At 45.4% G+C, this 21,370-nt stretch overlaps 1 protein-coding gene across 1 annotated transcript in view; it reads right to left on the bottom strand.

The window, feature by feature from the left end:
• Nucleotides 1-4,485: 4,485 nt before the first annotated feature.
• Nucleotides 4,486-21,370, bottom strand: part of mxd4 (MAX dimerization protein 4) — a 48,550-nt gene continuing 31,665 nt past the window's right edge. The window contains exons 4-6 of the mRNA XM_046334392.1: nt 13,621-13,735; nt 10,114-10,276; nt 4,486-5,628 (exon numbers count right to left, since the gene is read on the bottom strand). Of these exons, the coding sequence (XP_046190348.1) occupies nt 5,429-5,628; nt 10,114-10,276; nt 13,621-13,735 (478 nt within the window). The 3' untranslated portion in view covers nt 4,486-5,428. The remainder of the gene's footprint in view (nt 5,629-10,113; nt 10,277-13,620; nt 13,736-21,370) is intronic.

Consider the following 21,370-nt stretch of genomic DNA (forward strand, 5'->3'; position numbering starts at 1 on the left):
GGTGTCTGATGACTGTCCGCAAGGGGGTGGAAAGAAAATCAAAGTGACTAGTTATTTGACAGGAATCGGGTTTTCGTTACGGCATTATTCGATTGTTTGTTCATAGCGCTGCACTTGGAGAGGACAGAGGACAGGAATGGGTTCTATTTGTCTCTGAAAGTAACTGTCAGACCTGAGCTCAAATAGGAAGATTTCAATACTTTGCTTGTTAAGTCTGCCTGCCAGCCAAATGGGTGGGATTTGCTCTTGTGGGCCCATTCCATTAAAAACAGGCAGACAGCCACAATCAAACACAGCTAAAGTGTTTTCAGAGATTTCACAATACTATGTGAACCCAGGTTTGAGTGTATGTCCGTCTGTTGACTTTCCCCTTGCCTCTATACAGGCTTCACTTGTTTGGTCTGAGCCTCAACCTTATTTCACCCCAATCTCTCCCTCCCACCCTCCTGCTGACTCCCTTGGCAGCAATAGCCTGGCAGACAGACTCAATCATCATTTTGCTGTACTTTTGTGCTTTGAAAAGAAAAATCAAACACACTTGGATAAATTTCAGAGACTAGATGATTTTTAAAGCAGGGATCAACCACCTCTCGGCCTCGACAAAAGTCAACACATCTTGATTGATAAGTGTGTCAACCCCCCCCCCCCCTCCGCTCTGACATTTAAAGGAAGTTTGTTGGACAGCACCATTGATTACTTTTACAATAATGTTGTTTTTGCATTGTGAAAGGGTTGAGAGTCGAGCACACATCTTTCAAAAGATACTTTCCTCAGTTTCCAAACTCATTCACAAATCAACACATTTAGTGTTCAATGCCTATCGCCAAGTGATTTGCTCGACAATCTCTGTCACACTTTAAGTACAATCTCTGGTTAAAAGAAAACAAAGTTATTTTCAAGGCACATCATTGAAAGAAATTCCATAACCACTATCCAGCAGTCTTATTCCCTGAAACCTAGTGAGCGCAAGACTTTGAAAAGGCCACGTCTTTTCAACCAAAAAAAGTCATTTTCAACACAAAATATACATTTTTCAACCAAAAAGACGTCTGCTTAACGTCTTTTCAACTTCTTTTGCTCCTACATTCAGTATCTGAATCAGTATCCTCCTCTGCTAATACACCTGCCCTCCAACCACTCACTCTGTCTGAACGTGCGCTATGTGCATTATAAAATGATGTCGCTGAACATGAGAAATCTCATACCTGGCCCACATGTGTTTCTGTTTACTCATTGCCTCACATTAGCTGATGGGAGGTTCTGTGCAAGAGAATATTTTGTTTTCATTCGACAAGTTTTACTCAGTTGTTCATTTCAAAAGCAAACTGAAAGAGTAGTACATCTGTGCTCCTAACAGTCGTGTACATAGGTCCTTGACATGAATGTAAACTCAAGAACTGATCTTTCTCGGTTAGTTTCTTTTCGCCCTCCTTCAGTGTATGGAGAGAGTTCAGAGGTAAAATCCATCAACAGAAATGTTAACATTGTTGGTCACAAAATGAACCACATAGTCGAAGCACAAATCTGTCTTTTTCTTCTTCTTTAAAACCCAAGCCTGCCTACCAACCAACCGCCCACTTCCTCTTTAAAAAGCACAAGATGGTCATATTGCTGTGTCTCGAGACGCCCCATGACCACCAGGGTCACGGTAAAACTATGGTAGTAGAGTAGAGTAGGGAAGGTGCCACCGGGAGGAGGGAGGGAGGAGAACACCACGAGCTGCCTTCATTGATTGGATTTCTCCTCCCTTCTCCTCACCCAATGGTTTCCTGTTCAAAAACAAGTGCATTTCATAAACAGAGCTAAAACAAAATGGCTGCCACAACAACAAAATAAGCAGTTTAAACCCCTAATCAGGTTGACTGATTGAACCCCAATAATGACCAGCCAGGGTGAGTGAATGGAAGCTGCCATCGGGAGTTACCAGTATGGTCAGTGTTGACTTTAAGCGGCGTGGCAGGCAGGCGTCAAGTGGGTAGGGCGTACCTGGCAACCGCACCAGGGGTACACCTTGAGGAGTACTCGATGGAGGCAAAAGGGGCTCAAATCAGTTCTTCACGTGCCCCTTCTTCACTCAAGGAGGAGACAGATTTACCATTTGGCTTGGGGTGGAAGGGGTTAAAACAAAGTGTTCATCTACTCCGAAAAGGGGTGGAGCTGGGGGGCAAGGGGGTGGAGCTGGGGGAGTGTGTAGCAGGGTCAAGACCTGAGTAGGGATGGAGGGAGGAGGAGGGAGGGGGGCACACGACAACAGTCACCAAGGCACAGAATGACATTGGGGAGAGATCTAGAGAAGGGGGCAACCAGGTTCCTAGTTTCCCTGTTCTACACTCTCTCTACCTTCAACTAGCCTGGCCTTCTGTCTGTCTGCCTGTCATATATTTATATAGATATACTCTTCTTTTTTGTCTTTTCGTTAAACGAGAACATTTAGGAAAATAGAATAGAAAATATAGACTACAGTATCACTTTCAGTGACCGATAGCTGTTTTTTTGTCATTGCAACGTTTTTCTAAGTCTTTTGTGATTTTTTTTGTTTGTTGTTTTTTTGGTCTCAGACCTGCCAAGTCTGAAGTGTTGGAATGACAAGCTCTCAGGATTACGAGACAAACTCAGGCCTAAACGGTTACATGTTCCGAAGGCCAAAGATATGCCTCTTCCGTCAATATTTTATACTAGTGTGCATGGCTTTGGAGACAGTGCTGTACATTTCTAAGAATACATTACATTGGTCTTTTACAATGTCCCCAAAGCTTCAGAAGTAGTATCTAGCTAACAGATATAGCAGAGAAAATACACAAATCTACCTTTGAGTTAGAGAAATGAAAGCATTGTTATGATTAGTTTTGATGCAATACCTATTCCTCTACAGAGAGCTGATCATTAGAGCTGGCTTTTTATTCTTATGCACTTCTACAGCTTTGACTTGTCAATGTGTACCGACCGCGCACACACACACTTACGCATGCACGCCTGCATACATGCATACACACACACACACACACACACACACACACACACACACACACACACACACACACACACACACACACACACACACACACACTTACACACACACACTTACGCATGCACGCCTGCATACATACATACACACACACGCACACACATACACACACACACTTACACACACACACTTACGCATGCACGCCTGCATACATACATACACACACACACACACACATACACACACACACTTACACACACACACTTACGCATGCACGCCTGCATACATACATACACACACACGCACACATCTATGCACGCCTGCATACATTACACACACACGACGCTGCACGCCTGCATACATACATACACACACACGCACACACATACACACACACACTTACGCATACGCCTGCATACATACATACACACACACTACGCATGCACACATACATACACACACACGCACACACATACACACACACACTTACGCATGCACGCCTGCATACATACATACACACACACGCACACACATACACACACACACTTACGCATGCACGCCTGCATACATACATACACACACACGCACACACATACACACACACACTTACGCATGCACGCCTGCATACATACATACACACACACGCACACACATACACACACACACTTACGCATGCACGCCTGCATACATACATACACACACACGCACACACATACACACACACACTTACGCCTGCATACATACATACACACACACGCACACACATACACACACACACTTACGCATGCACGCCTGTATACATACACACACACGCACACACATACACACACACACACACACTTACGCATGCACGCCTGCATACATACACACATCTAGAACTGTTGGAGCTTGGAGTAGACTGACAGCAGGGTAATAAATGGATCTATTAGTGAATAACAAGAATGGTTAGCCTGATCCTGCTGATCCACTGTCTTCCCCTCCAAAATGCCCAGTTGTCCTCTATAACTTAGTAAAAGAGGGCAATCATGCTGCCATTCTGGGACAAAATTGACCCACCAGAATCGCTTAAGTGCTCGAGAAAGCAGTATCTTCCCATGTTTTATTGCTACATCAATATGCTACTGAAAAGTAAAGTATGGTTTTCGATTCTGGGGATGCACCGTGTGTGAATATTTAGGGAATAGGGTGCCATTTCAGACACTTGCACCATATAGGGAATAGGGTGCCATTTCAGACCCACTTCTAGTGTCGTGTTCAGTAGTGTGGAGTAGTGGTTAAGGAACTCAGCCAGAGGGAGAGATATCAATGTGCTGCCCTTAGAAATATTGACCCTAATGTCCAGTACATTTGGTAACATTGATTGGGGTTTGCAGATTAACAAGAGATATGTTCCAATAGAACACTCCAATAGAACACTCCAATAGAACACTCCAATAGAACACTCCAATAGAACACTCCAATAGAACACTCCAATAGAACACTCCAATAGAACACTCCAATAGAACACTCCAATAGAACACTCCAATAGAACACTCCAATAGAACACTCCAATAGAACACTCCAATAGAACATTCCAATAGAACACTCCAATAGAACACTCCAATAGAACACTCCAATAGAACACTCCAATAGAACATTCCAATAGAACACTCCAATAGAACACTCCAATAGAACACTCCAATAGAACACTCCAATAGAACATTCCAATAGAACACTCCAATAGAACATTCCAATAGAACACTCCAATAGAACACTCCAATGGAACATTCCAATAGAACGTTATTTTTTTTCTCCATCAGAAATTGTGCCTCATTCAAATGACGGAGTTGAAGTTTGTCCCCAGCTAATGCTCTATCCTATACCACACGCACACACGCACACACGCACACGCACACGCAACTATGCCACACACGCACGCACACGCACACACACACATACACACACACACACACGCACACACACACAAACACACACACAGTTCAACACACACGCTGAGTTCCCATTGACAAGTCAAAGCTGTCTGCCACCACACCACAGAGGTCCCCAACAAAACCACAAACTGCTCTGCTATATCCGAGCCTGCAGCCACAACAACAGGTAGAGGTGAGGGAGGTCTGGGGGTCAGGTTAGGCAAGATAAGCGGGATAAGGGGTGATAGGATAGGGGTGAGGTAGGGTGTGGTGTAGGGGTTAGGAGAGGAAAAAGTCAGGAAGTCAGCCACGACAGGAACGTCTACAGTCTACTTCCTGGTTCCAAGGAATAAACTCCAATGGGGACATTGGGGAGGGGGAGACCACAGCCGCTGTTTGATGGGGGGATGGCTGATGACCGCGTAGCGTGGGCTGGAGGAGGTGCGTGCTGGGGCAATGTTAGGGGGGGTAGGAAGGGAATAGGAGGGTACGCGGGGCTGGGGTCATAGAGGGCTGATTGGAGGTGTGGCCCTCAGGGGCCCCCTGGTGGCCCCTAGCAGTGGTGCGGCTGCAGTCTGTGGGAGGAATGCTGTGTGTAGCTGGCGTCGCTGGAGCTGCTCTGCAGGTTGTAGTCCTCCTCCTCCTCGCCGTCCAGGAGGCCGTCGTCACTGATGCTCTCGTCCACGCTGTCCCCCTCGCCCTCGCCAAGCTCACCCTCGCCCAGGGGGGACTCCATGCCTTCAATGTCCACCTCTGCATAGAGAGAGAGGGAGACAGACAAAATGTTATTCTCCACATTTCATGGAATAAAATCAATAACTACAACATGACTTTCAGAGAGATAGAAACAAAAACAAAGAGAGAGAGATGGAAAGGGAGAGGGAGGGAGGGAGAGAGGGTGTGTGTGTGTGTGTGTGTGTGTGTGTGTGTGTGTGTGTGTGTGTGTGTGTGTGTGTGTGTGTGTGTGTGTGTGTGTGTGTGTGTGTGTGTGTGTGTGTGTGTGTGTGTGTGTGTGTGTGCGTGCGTGCGTGCGTGCGTGCGTGCGTGCGTGTGTGCGAGAGAGGGGTACAAAACAGCCTTGTTGTATTTTGTTCGTGTTGAACTTTGGGCACGTACACTGAGGAGCCCTCTCTGTGTGTCGCCGGGCGGATTATGGCCATTAACTTTGTATAACAGGCAGGTCTCTGTACTACCTCCAGTAATCCCTCCCCCTACTGATAAACATCCCCCACGTGTTTACCACCCTCATGATCAGTAAACAACAACACCCGTCTCCTACACAGGGGCCTCCAGGAGCCAAGTAGGAGAGATACTGTATACATTTCTTCCACTAATTGGTATGTTGACAAATCAAATCAGATTTTTTCACATCATATATTTTTCAGAGCTGATCTGATTGGTCAAAAGACCAACTAGTTAGAAAACATCAGAATTGGACTGCATGTGCAAATGCAGCCATAGAGCTTGGTCACCTCGGTTCCCATTTAAAAAAATGGCTGGAACGTGGTCATATGATTCGAGAGAAGCCATCCATGTCATCGCCCAATAAACGGTCATTTTGAGAGTTTCATACAAAAACTTTGAGGGATTAACTTAAATTAACTTCATTTGGGATAAGCAGAAGGAGCAGAAATGGCAAATTAACTGCACCAGCCCCTTATAGCTCAGCCGAGCTCCAGTCTTGCTCCAGTCTAGCTCCAGCCTAGTTCCAGTCTAGCTCCAGCCTAGTTCCAGCCTAGTTCCAGCCTAGTTCCAGCCTAGCTCCAGCCTAGCTCCAGCCTAGCTCCAGTCTAGCTCCAGCCTAGTTCCAGTCTAGCTCCAGCCTAGCTCCAGCCTAGCTCCAGTCTAGCTCCAGCCTAGCTCCAGCCTAGCTCCAGCCTAGCTCCAGCCTAGTTCCAGTCTAGCTCCAGCCTAGTTCCAGCCTAGTTCCAGTCTAGCTCCAGCCTAGCTCCAGTCTAGCTCCAGCCTAGCTCCAGCTTAGTTCCAGTCTAGCATCAGTCTAGCTCCAGTCTAGCTCAAGCTTAGTTCCAGTCTAGCATCAGTCTAGTTCCAGTCTAGCATCAGTCTAGTTCCAGTCTAGCATCAGTCTAGTTCCAGTCTAGCTCCAGTCTAGTTCCAGTCTAGCATCAGTCTAGCTCCAGCTTAGCTCCAGTCTAGCTCCAGCCTAGCTCCAGTCTAGCTCCAGTCTAGCTCCAGACTAGTTCCAGTCTAGCATCAGTCTAGCTCCAGTCTAGCTCCAGCCTAGCTCCAGCCTGGCTCCAGCCTAGCTCCAGTCTAACTTCATCCTAGTTCCAGTCTAGCATCAGTCTAGTTCCAGTCTAGCATCAGTCTAGTTCCAGTCTAGCATCAGTCTAGTTCCAGTCCAGCATCAGTCTAGTTCCAGTCTAGCATCAGTCTAGCTCCAGTCTAGTTCCAGTCTAGCTCCAGCTTAGCTCCAGTCTAGCTCCAGTCTAGCTCCAGTCTAGCTCCAGCCTAGTTCCAGTCTAGCATCAGTCTAGCTCCAGTCTAGCTCCAGCTTAGCTCCAGTCTAGCTCCAGTCTAGCTCCAGTCTAGCTCCAGCCTAGTTCCAGTCTAGCATCAGTCTAGCATCAGTCTAGCTCCAGCCTAGTTCCAGTCTAGCTCCAGCCTAGTTCCAGTCTAGCTCCAGTCTAGCTCCTGCCTGGCTTCAGTCTCGTTCCAGTCTAGCATCAGTCTAGCTCCAGTGTAGCATCAGTCTAGCTCCAGTCTAGCATCAGTCTAGCATCAGTCTAGCTCCAGTCTAGCTCCAGTCTAGCTCCAGCCTAGTTCCAGTCTAGTTCCAGTCTAGCATAAGTCTAGCTCCAGCCTGGCTCCAGTCTAGTTCCAGTCTAGCTCCAGCCTGGCTCCAGCCTAGTTCCAGTCTAGCTCCAGCCTGGCTCCAGTCTAGCATCAGTCTAGCTCCAGCCTGGCTCCAGTCTAGTTCCAGTCTAGCTCCAGCCTGGCTCCAGTCTAGCTCCAGCCTGGCTCCAGTCTAGCATCAGTCTAGCTCCAGCCTGGCTCCAGCCTAGTTCCAGTCTAGTTCCAGTCTAGCATCAGTCTATCTCCAGCCTGGCTCCAGTCTAGTTCCTGTCTAGCATCAGTCTAGCTCCAGCCTGGCTCCAGTCTAGCTACAGGCTCTGTGTTTAGTAATACTGTGAGTGACAGCAGAGTAGCTTGACCTTGACCCCCGGGCGTGACCTCTAAACCAGGCCGGGCTCAGCAGGAGTGTGTGGTCTTCACCAGGGGTCAAGAGGGGTGTTGTGTGTATGTGTTTACAGGTGTGTGTGTCTGTGTGTGTGTGTGTGTTTTTTCAGGCGTGTACAGAGTAATGCACTGGCCTGTAGTTCTGTCAGACTCTGTACAGATTGAGGTGTAGGCGAAAGCACTATAGGAGCCAAAGTCAACACTGTGTCCAGAACAGACAGGGAAGGAGAGGCATCACAATAGACTAGAGCATGGTAGAGGGAACTAGGTTGTATCAAGGGCCTGGAGGCTTCAGGGCAGTATCCACTCTATGTAGTAGAGGTTGAGGTCAGGCAGAGTCCTGCACTGAAGCTGTGGATAGTATTGATCTTCATTACATGTGGATCAGTGCTTCTGCTAGATAAGGAGTGGTGCAGTGGACTATTCAGCTGTTTTAAGAAACAGTTATATCGGATCAAGTGAAGAGGTCAGGGCCCCTCAAGCCGAGTCAGTGGCTTTAACGAAGCTGTTAACAATATAGAGAATTGGTCTGTAGAACTTGGCTTGGTTATATACAGATGGGGTCGGTGACCTGTTTGCATTATGTATGGATCAGTGGCTATACACAGTATAGGGATTTGTGTGTCTGTACAGATGTAAGATCTTAATTTGATCACACTGTTGCAGGAGTACTATCTTTTGTAGGAGAATACTTGTGGTGTATTTGAGGTTTAAAAAGGCTTCTAAAGTTTGTTATTTCCACTTTGTAATTTCAGATCAAATTTCCCCTTACAAAAAATGTATAAACGCCTACAAAAATATAAATGAATTATAATCCACATAATAATTCACATTTTCCTGCTGTAGCAAACTGGTAGATCATTGGCTAAGGTAATGCAGTGGTGTATAGGGGTTCTGTTTGGTGCTGTTTGGTACTGCTTGGTGCTGTTTGGTACTGTTTGGTGCTGTTTGGTACTGCTTGGTGCTGTTTGGTACTGCTTGGTGCTGTTTGGTACTGTTTGGTGCTGTTTGGTACTGCTTGGTGCTGTTTGGTACTGCTTGGTGCTGTTTGGTACTGCTTGGTGCTGTTTGGTACTGTTTGGTGCTGTTTGGTACTGTTTGGTGCTGTTTGGTGATGTTCTGTGCTGTTTGGTACTGCTTGGTGCTGTTTGGTACTGTTTGGTGCTGTTTGGTACTGCTTGGTGCTGTTTGGTACTGCTTGGTGCTGTTTGGTACTGTTCTGTGCTGTTTGGTGATGTTTGGTGCTGTTTGGTGATGTTCTGTGCTGTTTGGTACTGCTTGGTGCTGTTTGGTACTGTTTGGTGCTGTTCTGTGCTGTTTGGTGATGTTTGGTGCTGTTTGGTGATGTTCTGTGCTGTTTGGTACTGTTTGGTACTGTTTGGTGCTGTTTGGTGCTGTTTGGTGATGTTCTGTGCTGTTTGGTACTGCTTGGTGCTGTTTGGTACTGTTTGGTGCTGTTCTGTGCTGTTTGGTGATGTTTGGTGCTGTTTGGTGATGTTCTGTGCTGTTTGGTACTGTTTGGTACTGTTTGGTGCTGTTTGGTGCTGTTTGGTGATGTTTGGTACTGCTTGGTGCTGTTTGGTACTGCTTGGTGCTGTTTGGTGCTGTTTGGTGCTGTTTGGTACTGTTTGGTGATGTTCTGTGCTGTTTGGTACTGTTTGGTGCTGTTTGGTACTGTTTGGTGATGTTCTGTGCTGTTTGTAACATACTATATCTTGTGGAATAGATTAATTCTGTGCTAGAAAATACTGAGTGTTCTACTTAAGAGCTGCAGTGCTGCCAGTTCTTGCTCCCCTCCCCTTGACCACTAATTAGTTCATTTATGGTCATTGACTTGACCTAAAGAGTCCCCACATCTGGTTCTATTGATCCACATCAGTTGTTAAATCAAAGGGGGGTCAAAGGATAAATGGAAACCACATTCATAGGTTACTAAAGGCTTCAGGGAGCCGCGTGTGTGTGTGTCATGCTTATGTCCCAGCGTACCTTGCTCTGAGTACCTTGTATCTCGTGTGTCATGCGGGTGTCCCAGCGTACCTTGCTCTGAGTCGGTGGAGATGGTGGAGCCTAGGCTGTCGGTTCGGGTACGTTCCACGCCTCCAGGCATCACCAGCTGTTCCAGACGTCGTTTGAGGTAGCGGTGCTCTCTCTGGAGCTGCTCTTTGGTGTTCAGAGCCTTTCGGTCCGCCTCCTCCAGCTTCTACAGGGGAAACACACACACACACACATTTAGAATGACATTGGGACACACACACACACACACACACACACACACACACACACACACACACACACACACACACACACACACACACACACACACACACACACACACACACACACACACACACACACACACACACACACACACACACACACTTAGAATGACACACACACACACACACACACACACACACACACACACACACACACACACACACACACACACACACACACACACACACACACACACACACACACACACACACACACACACACACACACACACACACACACACACACACACACATTTAGAATGACATTGGGGCACACACACACACACACACATTTAGAATGACATTGGGGCACACACACACACACATTCATAATGACATTGGGACACACACACATTTAGACTGACATTGGGACACACACACATTTAGACTGACATTGGGACACACACACATTTAGACTGACATTGGGACACACACACATTTAGACTGACATTGGGACAAACACACATTTTACACTTGACAGACATGTTCAAATACATGTGTATTTGAGTATCTGGTATTTAAAATACTTTTTCTGTGTATTTCAGTATTTTCAAATACACTTTTATTTATTTATTTCAAAAAATAATTTTATTTGAGTATTTGAATGGTTATTTGTAAAAAAACAAATTGTCTACCAAATTGTATTTGACAGTATTTTCAAATACTTATTTCAAATACTGTTTTCAAATACCTGGGTTAAATGCACGGGAGTGTATTTTAGTCAGTGTATTTTGAGAATTGTAAGTGTATTTTAGTGTATTTTGAGAATTCTGATCGCTTAAACTCAGCTGTTTGGAGGTTGAGCAATACGCCCACACGTGCATGCTCTCATATTAGTGATTATTATAAGGAAGTGAAACCATAGCAACAACATGACTTCAGCTGACCCAACGGCAGATATTACTCACACACTACCCAGATTGCGACACAATTCCAACCAAGGGATTTTTAAACAGGGGAAGAACAAGACAACGAACCAAAGCGCTGTAATCCTGTGCTTTTAGAGATTCCTACTAACCAAACTACAACCGTAGATATTACAGCACCAGCACACCAGAGGACAGGCCTGTGTATCGTAAACAGGATGTGAAGAGTTAAATGAGGGTTTTTCCACCGACCACACGCTCTCACCCACACAGTCCGTGCAGCAGCTGTGGAGAACTAGACTGTAACCATCTGAAGTCTCCTGCATCGCAACGGTAAAGCCACAAACTGGAATTGTTTGGCAACTAAAGTACAGCCCTGCCACTTGGTTTGGTAGAAAGTAGAGGGACCTGGTTAGAGAAATGTAACCGTTCCCAAATTCACCGATGAAGTTCTATTCTTTAAGACTCAGTCCGCTGTCACTTCAGATTGTAGCTTTAATGCAGGAAGTAAACAATGTTGTAGCGTTTGCGGTTTCGTAGCGGTTAAAAAAAAGAGTATCCACTTCCCTTCGTAAACGGTCCTTCCGCGGTCCTGTTTACCGACCGTATTAAGCTTCCCTCCGCCATTTCAACATCTAGTTTTGGTTTCCATTTGGCTGAGTGGTCAACTAACGTGAAATCAACAAAAGTGTCCCCATGTCATTGCATTTAGGTTAGAAGTTGGGTGAAAAAGACTACATTCCCTTAGGTTGATTACTTTTTTCAAAGCCAGTCAGTTTCCCACGCTGATTCAATGTCATCACCATTTTTTGGTTGAAAGGACATTGAAACAACGTTGATTGTTTTTGCCCAGTGGGTTGTCACTTGGTGTACATGAGCTGCAACAAGTAATGAACTGTAGAGAGGGCTGACCCAAAGCCAACCCCAAATCCAATTATAACGTTCGACCTCATATCTGAAAATCATCCCCATCTGACTCCAGAATTTTTTTCTCAATGTTCTAAAAGTTTCTCTTTGTTGACTTATCATTTGTAATGAGCAAGGGGGCTTTTTTTCTTCCCTGGTCTAGGGGATGGGAATGCTACTTTTTGCACGCTTGCCATTTTTTTAAGGCTTAACGGCTCTGATTGAAAGATTAGAGTATGTTTTCTTATTTTAGGAGAGAGAGAGAGAGAGAGAGAGAGAGAGAGAGAGAGAGAGAGAGAGAGAGAGAGAGAGAGAGAGAGAGACAGAGAGAGAGAGGGAGAGAGAGAGAGAGAGAGAGAGAGAGAGAGAGAGAGAGAGAGAGAGAGAGAGAGAGAGAGAGACAGAGACAGAGACAGAGACAGAGACAGAGACAGAGAGAGAGAGGGAGAGAGAGACTTAAACAGAAAGATGTAGAGAGAGAGAGAGAGAGAGAGCAAGAGAGAGAGAGACAGAGACAGAGAGAGAGAGGGAGAGAGAGAGAGAGAGAGAGACAGAGACAGAGACGAGAGAGACAGAGACAAAGAAAGATGTTTAGAGAGGGAGACGAGAGTGAGAGAGAGAGAGACAGAGACAGAGACAGAGAGAGAGAGAGAGAGAGAGAGAGAGAGAGAGAGAGAGGAGAGGGAGAGAGGAGAGGGAGAGAGAGAGAGACAGAGACAGAGACAGAGAGAGAGAGAGAGAGACAGACAGACAGAGACAAAGAAAGATGTTTAGAGAGGGAGAGACAGAGACGAGAGAGAGAGAGAGAGAGACTTACAAAGAAAGATGTTTAGAGAGGGAGAGCGAGAGTGAGAGAGAGAGAGAGAGAGACAGAGAGAGAGACAGAGAGAGAGAGACAGAGAGAGAAAGAGACTTACAAAGAAAGATGTAGAGAGAGAGAGAGTAAGTGCCTGGCGGTGCAGGGAGACTCTGAGGAAACAGCAGCTGAGCACTGAGCCTCTGAGGTAGGATCAGGAGGTACTTCCTGAGGACAGGGAGACATTCCTGACCTACTTCCTGTCTGTCTGTCTGTCTGTCTGTCTGTCTGTCTGTCTGTCAGCCAGTGGGTAACTCTCTGGGGTCCTTTAAAAGGAAAAGGAAAAGCTCTGATGCAGTAATTTATTCACCTCTGGAGTGCGACTGGGCCCAGTGGCATAATTATGACTTATTATGATTACAGTACAGCCTTTCAAAGGCCTGTGGTTTTGTGATTTGACGTTCAAGAACTTTCAGTTTCCGTTGTTCTGGAATTACAGTATAAGATTATGTCTGTGGCCCGTAGAATTACAAACCATAGAATGATCTTCCAAAAGACACCAAGTTTGGTGACATCATATTATGTTCATTCTAGTAATTGTACTTCTACACTAACGTCCCTGATATGGCAATTCTAGAAGGACGCATTTAAAATTCAGCGTGGCTCTGGTTGTGGTTGTGGCTCTGTGTGGTCGTGGTACCTTGATGTGCATCTTGGCCCTTTTCAGCAGGCTCAGTGTGGTGTGTCTAGTGCTGTCCGGACCCAAAGGAACCAGCTCCTTCAGCTGCTCAAGGTACAGCCGTAGTTTGGCACGTCTGTAACACAAACAACCAGAGGTGGAGAGTGGTGAGGGAGTGAGTTGAGTCAGCAACATGTACAAGAAAGGCTCCTACACTGCAGGGTCAACACAGGTGAACTAGAGAGATTCGTTTGAAGTCATCTGTGTGGTAGAAACACAGAGGAGCACAAATGCACACAGAGACTGAGAGGAGAGTAGATGGCAAGAGGTTCGCTAGAGAGCGATCCTAATCACGTGACTGTTTTGTTGGTTTTCAGTGTCATACTTTCCTCTGGAACTCAACCACAATGCTTATCAGGTGGGGTGTGGTGGGGGTGGGGTCAAAGTGAAACATGCTGGGAGCAGACACATCCTGGTTGCAGGCCACTGTCAAATCAGGGACGGAGAAATGACATCCTAGCGCATTTGCAATGCAAACCCTTCCTATATGCATGACAAAGGGCAGAGTCGCATATTACGTCAGCACTCTATAGGGTGTTCTATAGGGGTGTTCTATAGGGTGTTCTATAGGGTGTTCTATAGGGTGTTCTATAGGGTGTTCTATAGGGTGTTCTATAGGGTGTTCTATAGGGTGTTCTATAGGGGTGTTCTATAGGGTGTTCTATAGGGTGTTCTATAGGGTGTTCTATAGGGTGTTCTATAGGGGTGTTCTATAGGGTGTTCTATAGGGGTGTTCTATAGGGGTGTTCTATAGGGTGTTCTATAGGGTGGTTCTATAGGGGTGTTCTATAGGGTGTTCTATAGGGGTGCTCTATAGGGTGTTCTATAGGGTGTTCTATAGGGTGTTCTATAGGGTGTTCTATAGGGTGTTCTATAGGGTGTTCTATAGGGTGTTCTATAGGGTGTTCTATAGGGTGTTCTATAGGGTGTTCTATAGGGTGTTCTATAGGGTGTTCTATAGGGTGTTCTATAGGGTGTTCTATAGGGTGTTCTATAGGGTGTTCTATAGGGTGTTCTATAGGGTGTTCTATAGGGTGTTCTATAGGGTGTTCTATAGGGTGTTCTATAGGGTGTTCTATAGGGGTGTTCTATAGGGTGTTCTATAGGGGTGTTCTATAGGGTGTTCTATAGGGTGTTCTATAGGGTGTTCTATAGGGGTGTTCTATAGGGTGTTCTATAGGGTGTTCTATAGGGTGTTCTATAGGGTGTTCTATAGGGGTGTTCTATAGGGTGTTCTATAGGGGTGTTCTATAGGGTGTTCTATAGGGTGTTCTATAGGGGTGTTCTATAGGGTGTTCTATAGGGTGTTCTATAGGGGTGTTCTATAGGGTGTTCTATAGGGTGTTCTATAGGAGTGTTCTATAGGAGTGTTCTATAGGGTGTCCTATAGGGTGTTCTATAGTGGTGTTCTATAGGGGTGTTCTATAGGGTGTTCTATAGGGGTGTTCACCCATAAAATAATGAATTAATTCAAGGTTTATACAAATATGTTCATTCCGGCAGAATAACAATAGTCCAAACCCCATGTCTCTACCATATGTGGTTCCAACGTTACAGACGATTCACTCTGAGAATGTAGCATGTTTACGGTGAAGGGAATGTCAGCACAGGCATGATCAACAACGGGTCACTGCTCCATAGAACTCTGTGGCACTGCTCCAGGGCAGAACGGCGCCAACGTCCATCGTCAACTGACAAGCTAACTAGTGGCTGCAGGTTCGGGAGTGAAAACATGGGCTTTTTCTACATGAATTCCGCTGAATACAAAACTAAATAGGGACTAAATATATATTTATTTACAAAGAGTATTTCCCTTTAAATTGCCATAGAAACATCCCTGTCAACATAGATTGATCGCCAATATAGACAATGAAAGCCAAGGATATCAAGTTGATTTTGATTGGCCCAACCAGCGGCAACACCAACAAATGGTACCACCCCACAACACCAAATATGGAAGAGCTACAACCAAGAGTGGAGCCGTCTAAACTAGCAACTGTCCCAGCAAATTAACGCTCTTGCTTCATCAACACTGGCAAGAACAAGTATATTAAGGTTTTAATATTGTAGAGAACAATCTAATGATGAATTATATGTAATGTATAATGACATAGGGCAAAGAAATCTAGTGTTTGACATTCATTTTGTAGCATCCTCTTGAATTGCCCCGTTTTTCTCTACGTTGTACTGTGAACGTCCCACACTCTATAACACCCAGCTTCCCCAACTGCTCTTATCACACACCCACACATGCAAAACACACACACACACACACAACCATACATCCACTTTCTATTCTCCATACATCCCCACACACACGCTCCCACACACTCAAGCTTGTGGACGGAGTGTGTTGAGAGAGTGGCAAGGGTCGAACGCAGGTCGCACGCACACCCACACCCACACACATACCCACACACACACACACACACACACACACACACACACACACACACACACACACACACACACACACACACACACACACACACACACACACACACACACACACACACACACACACACACACACACACACACACACACACACACACACACACACACACACACACACACACACCTTCTGCAGGTTTAATGGCCTGTCCAAACAACACAGCCATGCAGGTTGCATAACCCTCGACAGCCGCAGTGTGTGAGTGTGCTTTCTGTCACATTATGTCATAGTACAGAGAGAGACAAAGAGAGAGAGACAGAGAGAGAGAGGACAATATGCTTGTGCTGAGCACTGCCTCTGGTAGCAGGAGAGCCAAAGAGATGGGCTACGTCCCAATCGGCACCCTATTCCCTACATAGTGCACAATGTGCTCTGAAAAAGTAGTGCACTATCTAGGGGATAGGGTGCCATTTTGGGATAGAGGCCGGGGCCTTTTACGTCAACTCGTGAGCAAACGGTTGCACTAACGAGCACCCAAAATGAATTGTAAACTGAAAATTGAAAAGGGTAATCAAACATCAATGTGTGGGCCTTTTGGTCTCACAATGAGAGGAGGAGAGGAGGAGAGGTGGTGCAGGAATACAAGCTGACCATTTATGACCAGCCAGGGATGAAGAGATGATGGAGGGATGGAGAGATGAATGAACGATGCTCAGGCAATATGCTAGAGATGATACTCCACCACCGTAAACATGAAATCAACATTTAAGGAGAGATATTATCTTGATGCATGTTTTAATCAACATTTCAGGAGAGATATTATCTTGATGCATGTTTTAATCAACATTTCAGGAGAGATATTATCTTGATGCATGTTTTAATCAACATTTCAGGAGAGATATTATCTTGATGCATGTTTTAATCAACATTTAAGGAGAGATATTATCTTGATGCATGTTTTAATCAACATTTAAGGAGAGATATTATCTTGATGCATGTTTTAATCAACATTTAAGGAGAGATATTATCTTGATGCATGTTTTAATCAACATTTAAGCATGTTTTAATCAACATTTAAGAGATATTATCTTGATGCATGTTTTAATCAACATTTCAGGAGAGATATTATCTTGATGCATGTTTTAATCAACATTTCAGGAGAGATATTATCTTGATGCATGTTTTAATCAACATTTCAGGAGAGATATTATCTTGATGCATGTTTTAATCAACATTTAAGGAGAGATATTATCTTGATGCATATGCATGTTTTAGTCAACATTTAAGGAGAGATATTATCTTGATGCATGTTTTAATCAACATTTCAGGAGATATTATCTTTATGCATGTTTTAATCAACATTTAAGAAGAGATATTATCTTGATGCATGTTTTAATCAACAGTTAAAGATGCAAAATGTAACCTTTTTGGAGCCATTAAAAATGCACTTAAGAAATGTGAGTTATAAATCTATCATTCTCATTGAAAGCAAGTCTAAGAAGCGGTACATTTGATCAATGTGCACTATTTCTAGGCTTCCCTTTTGGTTTTATACAGCAGCTTCAAACAGCTGGAAATACAATATTTTTGGTTGTAGAAAATATATTTCACAGCGGTTTAGATGATACAATGATTCTCTACACTATACTAGCTTGTTTTGTCACATAAACTGAAATTAGGCGAACCTATAGAATTTTTGCAATCAGGAAATGGCAGATGCATGTTTTAATCAACAGTTAAGTACAGATTGTACCTTAATGTATGTTACGGTCGTAATCTATGTCCAGTCCCAAACCGGTCACGACATGGGCTACACATCTCCAGGGCCTGACAGCCTGACACACTGACCTACATATCACAGGGCCTATGGCTTTACTGTCTCCTCTATTCTCTCCAGGCTATATCTCCTCCTGCCAGACTCATGGCAACGCTGGCCAAGAAAAACCCACACAGGTGTTCTCAGAAAGACGTCGTAACGTGAGTCGACCGCCCCCAAAACCAAAGAGCACATCACACGGCCAAGGCATCTTTAGAACCAAAATGGCCACTCTGTTTGTGTCCTAGTGGGATCGGATCCTCCACTCCTATCCTATACTACTCCTATAGTCAGTTTGTGTCCTAGTGGGATCAGATCCTCCACTCCTATCCTATACTACTCCTATAGTCAGTTTGTGTCCTAGTGGGATCAGATCCACCACTCCTATCATATACTACTCCTATAGTCAGTTTGTGTCCTAGTGAGATCGGATCCTCCACTCCTATCCTATACTACTCCTATAGTCAGTTTGTGTCCTAGTGGGATCAGATCCTCCACTCCTATCCTATACTACTCCTATAGTCAGTTTGTGTCCTAGTGGGATCAGATCCTCCACTCCTATCCTATACTACTCCTATAGTCAGTTTGTGTCCTAGTGGGATCAGATCCTCCACTCCTATCCTATACTACTCATATAGTCAGTTTGTGTCCTAGTGGGATCAGATCCACCACTCCTATCCTATACTACTCCTATAGTCAGTTTGTGTCCTAGTGGGATCAGATCCTCCACTCCTATCCTATACTACTCCTATAGTCAGTTTGTGTCCTAGTGGGATCAGATCCTCCACTCCTATCCTATACTACTCCTATAGTCAGTTTGTGTCCTAGTGGGATCAGATCCTCCACTCCTATCCTATACTACTCCTATAGTCAGTTTGTGTCCTAGTGGGATCAAATCCTCCACTCCTATCCTATACTACTCCTATAGTCAGTTTGTGTCCTAGTGGGATCAGATCCTCCACTCTTTTCATAGCTACTTTTATCCCATTTTGTCCAAAAAGGGGCTTTAAAATATATAGACTTGTATATAGACTTTTCCACTGTCTTATTGACTGTATGTTTGTTTATTCCATGTGTAACTCTGTGTTGTTTGTGTTGCACTGCTTTGCTCTATCTTGGCCAGGTTGTAAATGAAAACTTGTTCTCAACTGGCCTACCTGGTTAAACAGAGGTGAAATAAAAAATAAATAAAATTCCTTCTGTTTTCTAGGATAATGCATGACGCCTTTCTTTGTCCTAGCTAGGCTTCCTTCCTTCCTCTCCTCCAGCTCCAGGCTTCTCTCCATGTGAACAGTAAACTGGTTCTAACTGCAGACTGCCTCCAGTCTGTCCTCAGGTCATCCCTCCATTACAATCAGTCTAATCACAGACAGGCTGCTAGCTCTCTGGCTGAGGAGCCCAGCACACCTGGGTTTGTTGTGAACACGCACACACAGCTGCATGTACACACACAAGCAAGCTCACACACATGAGCGCACACACGCGCACACGCGCACACACCACACACACACACACACACACACACACACACACACACACACACACACACACACACACACACACACACACACACACACACACACACACACACACACACACACACACACACACACACACACACACACACACACACACACACACACACACACACACACACAACTTATCCCAAGCTAGTTGTTTCTTTTTCACGGCAGGGCGTTGCCTGTGTTTTATAGGAAGAGAGACCCTCTTCCTCCCAGCCCACTCCATTAGGAGGTCAGTATAAGACCCAGACAACAGAAGGTGAACCGTTAGACTAGCAGCCATCTTCTCTCCCCAACATCAAACATCGTTATTCCCCTCTAACCTCAATTAGAATGGCACCATTCACTTCAGTGTGTTTAATCATTGTGGTCTTCAGAAAAACGTACAGCATTTCTATGAAAATAGTCGAGCAAAAACATCTTGCAGGTGCAGACAGGAATTCAGCTGAAAACGAGGGCCGTGTGAAAGTGTTCCAGCGCTTTCATTCCTATTTCTCCCAAGGGAGCACCTACCACCCCTCGTTCCCCCCTAATATGTTACCCCACCCTGGCTGCCAACACCAACACACCCTCCTCACCCTCCACCCCACAGGAGAACAAGTGTCTTCAGAGGAGGATCAGGGGTGGGGGCCTCCACCCCACCACCTCCAACCTGCCCCACTCTCCCCACTCCCCAGCCCACATGAAGCAGCTGGACCCAGGCCAGGGGAGGCCAGAGGAAGCGGGCAGGAAGGAGGCCGAGGGCCGTGGCTGGGGTCCGATCTGGTGGTGGAAGACTACTTTCTCCTCTGGCTGGAAACATCCGCTCAGTGTGCTCAGCTGCACTAGGCAGGGCTTGGCGAACACATCATCCGAGCGTAACCCGAGCCAATGGGCGACCATCTTGGCTCTATAAAAAAATGAATAACGAGGCGTAGCCCCTCCATAGTCCCCAATTCCCCTCCTCCACTCCTCCTCTGGAGATTTACCACTGTTTATTTACTGGAGTCAGTTCCAGATCCACACCTGCACAGAGACCTGGTCTTTAGTATCCAAACTGTCCTGGGTGATCTGACCTGAAACCAGGTTCTGTTTATCACAACAGCAGTGAAACAGAGTTCTGTTTGGACACCTCGTACCAGGTAAACACAGACCTCGCTCGGAGGGGGAGAGAAGCATCTGTAAAGTATTTTAGGATGAGATGAAGGATGGAGTTTTCCGCTATGTCATTCTCCAATAAATGTTTCATTTTACCCCCCCCCATTTTAGAAAGTAGATGATTATTCGATTTGACTTTCCCTCCCTCTCTTTCTGACCCAAACCTTGCATGTCAGAGGCTATGAACCAGTTGTTCTCATGCCTGGTCACCTCACTCCAGAAACCTCGCAGTGTGTGTGTGTGTGTGTGTGTGTGTGTGTGTGTGTGTGTGTGTGTGTGTGTGTGTGTGTGTGTGTGTGTGTGTGTGTGTGTGTGTGTGTGTGTGTGTGTGTGTGTGTGTGTGTGTGTGTGTGTGTGTGTGTGTGTGTGTGTGTGTGTCCCTCCCTGACAGATCCTTGCTGCTACGTACTTATGTTTGTTATTAAACCAGACCCTGGTCACTCAATATTTATCAAGACTGCCTGGCTGACACACACACACACACACACACACACACACACACACACACACACACACACACACACACACACACACACACACACACACACACACACACACACACACACACACACACACACACACACACACACACACACACACAATAGTGTCCTTGAAAAGGGATGCCCATTTCCTTCTGTTCCCGATACACAACGTTGAGACCGAGCTACTTCACATTTCTCATTCCAATTCATCAGGGTGGGTTGAAAATAGTATCCCCTTTTATGTTCCTGTGAATAGGAACCTTTGATGATCCAGACAGCAGACATGACAGAGAACTGGTTGATCTGAACACACTATAAGGTGCTCATATTTACCTATGACCAAACCGGTCTGGGAACAC

This window comes from Oncorhynchus gorbuscha, unplaced genomic scaffold, assembly GCF_021184085.1.
Source record: "Oncorhynchus gorbuscha isolate QuinsamMale2020 ecotype Even-year unplaced genomic scaffold, OgorEven_v1.0 Un_scaffold_602, whole genome shotgun sequence".
Taxonomy (NCBI): domain Eukaryota; kingdom Metazoa; phylum Chordata; class Actinopteri; order Salmoniformes; family Salmonidae; genus Oncorhynchus; species Oncorhynchus gorbuscha.